The 2,353-nt window shown below is 38.7% G+C and overlaps 1 protein-coding gene across 1 annotated transcript; it reads left to right on the top strand.

Annotated features, from left to right (window-relative positions):
• Nucleotides 1-857: 857 nt before the first annotated feature.
• Nucleotides 858-1,928, top strand: LOC109173360 (21 kDa protein-like). The gene has a single exon (XM_019322866.1). It carries the CDS (start codon nucleotides 926-928, stop codon nucleotides 1,574-1,576), a length of 651 nt encoding a protein of 216 aa, XP_019178411.1. The 5' UTR covers nucleotides 858-925; the 3' UTR covers nucleotides 1,577-1,928.
• Nucleotides 1,929-2,353: the final 425 nt, after the last annotated feature.

The following is a 2,353-nucleotide window of genomic DNA, read 5'->3' as shown; positions in this document are numbered from 1 at the left end:
TATCTCAATTGAGCGAGATAGTAGTTTGATTCTATATTGTTTAAGTTCTAATATAAGTTATATAACTTTCTATTAGTTTGGATGATGAGATGATAGCTAGAAAAAGAATGGTGAAAGGGTAAAGTATGGTGACTGAGCGACTTGATAGTTTAGGTGAGAAGAGCATTATTTGGTGCATTTTAAAAATCCACCACATTAGGTGTAACTCTCACAATGCAACTGTCAACTTCCAATCCTGCATTTTTGTCCATAATTTACTACTTGAATACTACTCATTCGTCCCATTTTGTTTGTTTGGTTCGATTAAGGTTTGACTGAAATTATTTTTAGTTTAATTATCATAATATTAAGTTTAATATATTAATATATATTCAGTAAAATTTATATATTTAAAAACTACATTAATAGTACTACTTCATATTAATTAAACACAAAAATCAAATTTAAAAATAATTTAAAACAACTCTGTACTATAGAAAATAAGTAAGATGAAAGAGTTGATTTAATCAATGAATAATAAATATGACATGTAAAATGGGACAGAGAGAGTAATTGAATTGTCTTCATTGGCTAATTATTTAATCTCTAAATCTATATAACTGGGTAGCTCAACTGGTCATAGAGGTGAAAGTTGGAAGAATGACACAACCTCTCCAAGTGAGGAGGGCTCCTTGTGCGCAGTGAGCAAAGGTCTAGCCTCTGCTGTTCATGTACAGTTGAGTCACCAGACTAGTATCTGGTACCTATCAAGTTTCAATTTTATTTTTTGCCTATCATCTGTTATCTGAATACCAATTATTTAATCTCTAAATCTATTGGTAAGGGTTGATAATAAGGACCATTGTGATTGAGGTGCTATATAAAGCTTCCCAAAATCTCATACATCTACTTAAAGAGTGAAGTAGAATCCAATCTTAGTTCCTAGATGTGCAAAGCAAAAATGGGCAACCTTAGTCTTCTTTACTTGGTACTAATAATCTTGTCTTCTTATCTTGCCGGTACAGCAGAGTCTTCTTCCTTTCCCTCAAACTTCATCAAAGCCTCTTGCAGAGCCACCCGGTACCCATCCTTGTGCGTTGACTGTCTCTCCGCCTATGCCAACTCAATCCAGCAGAGCGAGCGGCAACTGGCCGAGGTTGCCTTGTCCGTCAGCCTAGCCAAGGCTCGGTCGGCCGCGATGTTCGTGGTGAAGCTGACAAGATCGGGCAGAGGGCTAAAGCCAAGGGAACTCCAGGCGGTTAAAGACTGCGTGGACACCATGGGCGACACCATGGATGAGCTAAGGCGTTCCATCCGGGAGCTGGGGCGGGCGGCGGGGCGAGTGCCGAGCCAGGACTTTGTGTGGCATGTGGGCAATGTGCAGACGTGGGTTAGCGCTGCTTTGACCAACGAAAACACTTGCCTTGATGGGTTTGCCGGGGCGGCCATGGATGGGAACGTGAAGGGGGCGATTAGGGCCAGAGTTCTGAATGTTGCTCGAGTCACTAGCAACGCTCTTGCCTTGGTTAATCGCTTTGCCGCAAGACACAGACCCGGCGGCGGCGCTGCCACCCACAACGGCGTTAACGTTCCTTGAATGAAGTTATTCCGATCTGCTTTTGAGCTAATTAACTAGCTTTTAAGGTGAAGTTAGAATTTGGATATGCTTAAGTGCCTACTTAGCTTGTCAGTTTGCTATATATCTTGCTGGTTTTTGTGCATAAGTGTTAATTATATTGGTGTTAATCTTGTTGTCTTAATGTACTGGCCGGGTATAGTGTGGTTGAGTACGTGTTGTATGATCAATTTTGTAGCCACCAAAACTTGTGCACCACATCACCGTGAGTCCGTGACTACGGTATATGTAAATGTAAAGGATTGTTGATTGCTCATGGAACTATATATGTAAGGTATCTTTGTTGTCATATATTGTGCATTATTATGTGTTTCTTCATTTCTTTTCTTCTGAAATTTACCCAGATTTTGGTGGATGATGATAGGGACTTCACGTGCATATCTTTTGTTAATTAGGTGGTCCTAAACGGCTACACGCCTATTTGGGTCATTTGGCTTAAAAACTAGATATTATGTATAATTTGGAAAAAAATATATATTTGATCAAGTTACTCTCTTGTATGGGAGGTTGTGGGTTGAGCCTTACAAATTCTTGATTTAGACAATTTTCTATTACTCAAATTCTTGATTTAGACACTTTTCTATGACTCAAATTTTTTATTTAGACACATGGACTCAAATAATGAAAATACCCATCATCATTGTTTGCCATATCAAAAAGTAGAAGGGAATATATAAGAATTTGAAAGTATGCTTAATGAAACTCTAAGGAAAAATGGTCAAATAGGCCCTCAAACTA

Source organism: Ipomoea nil, unplaced genomic scaffold, assembly GCF_001879475.1.
Source record: "Ipomoea nil cultivar Tokyo-kokei standard unplaced genomic scaffold, Asagao_1.1 scaffold0019, whole genome shotgun sequence".
In the NCBI taxonomy this organism is placed as follows: domain Eukaryota; kingdom Viridiplantae; phylum Streptophyta; class Magnoliopsida; order Solanales; family Convolvulaceae; genus Ipomoea; species Ipomoea nil.
Note: the sequence above shows the minus strand (reverse complement) of the source record. Positions and strands in the feature narration are given on the sequence as shown.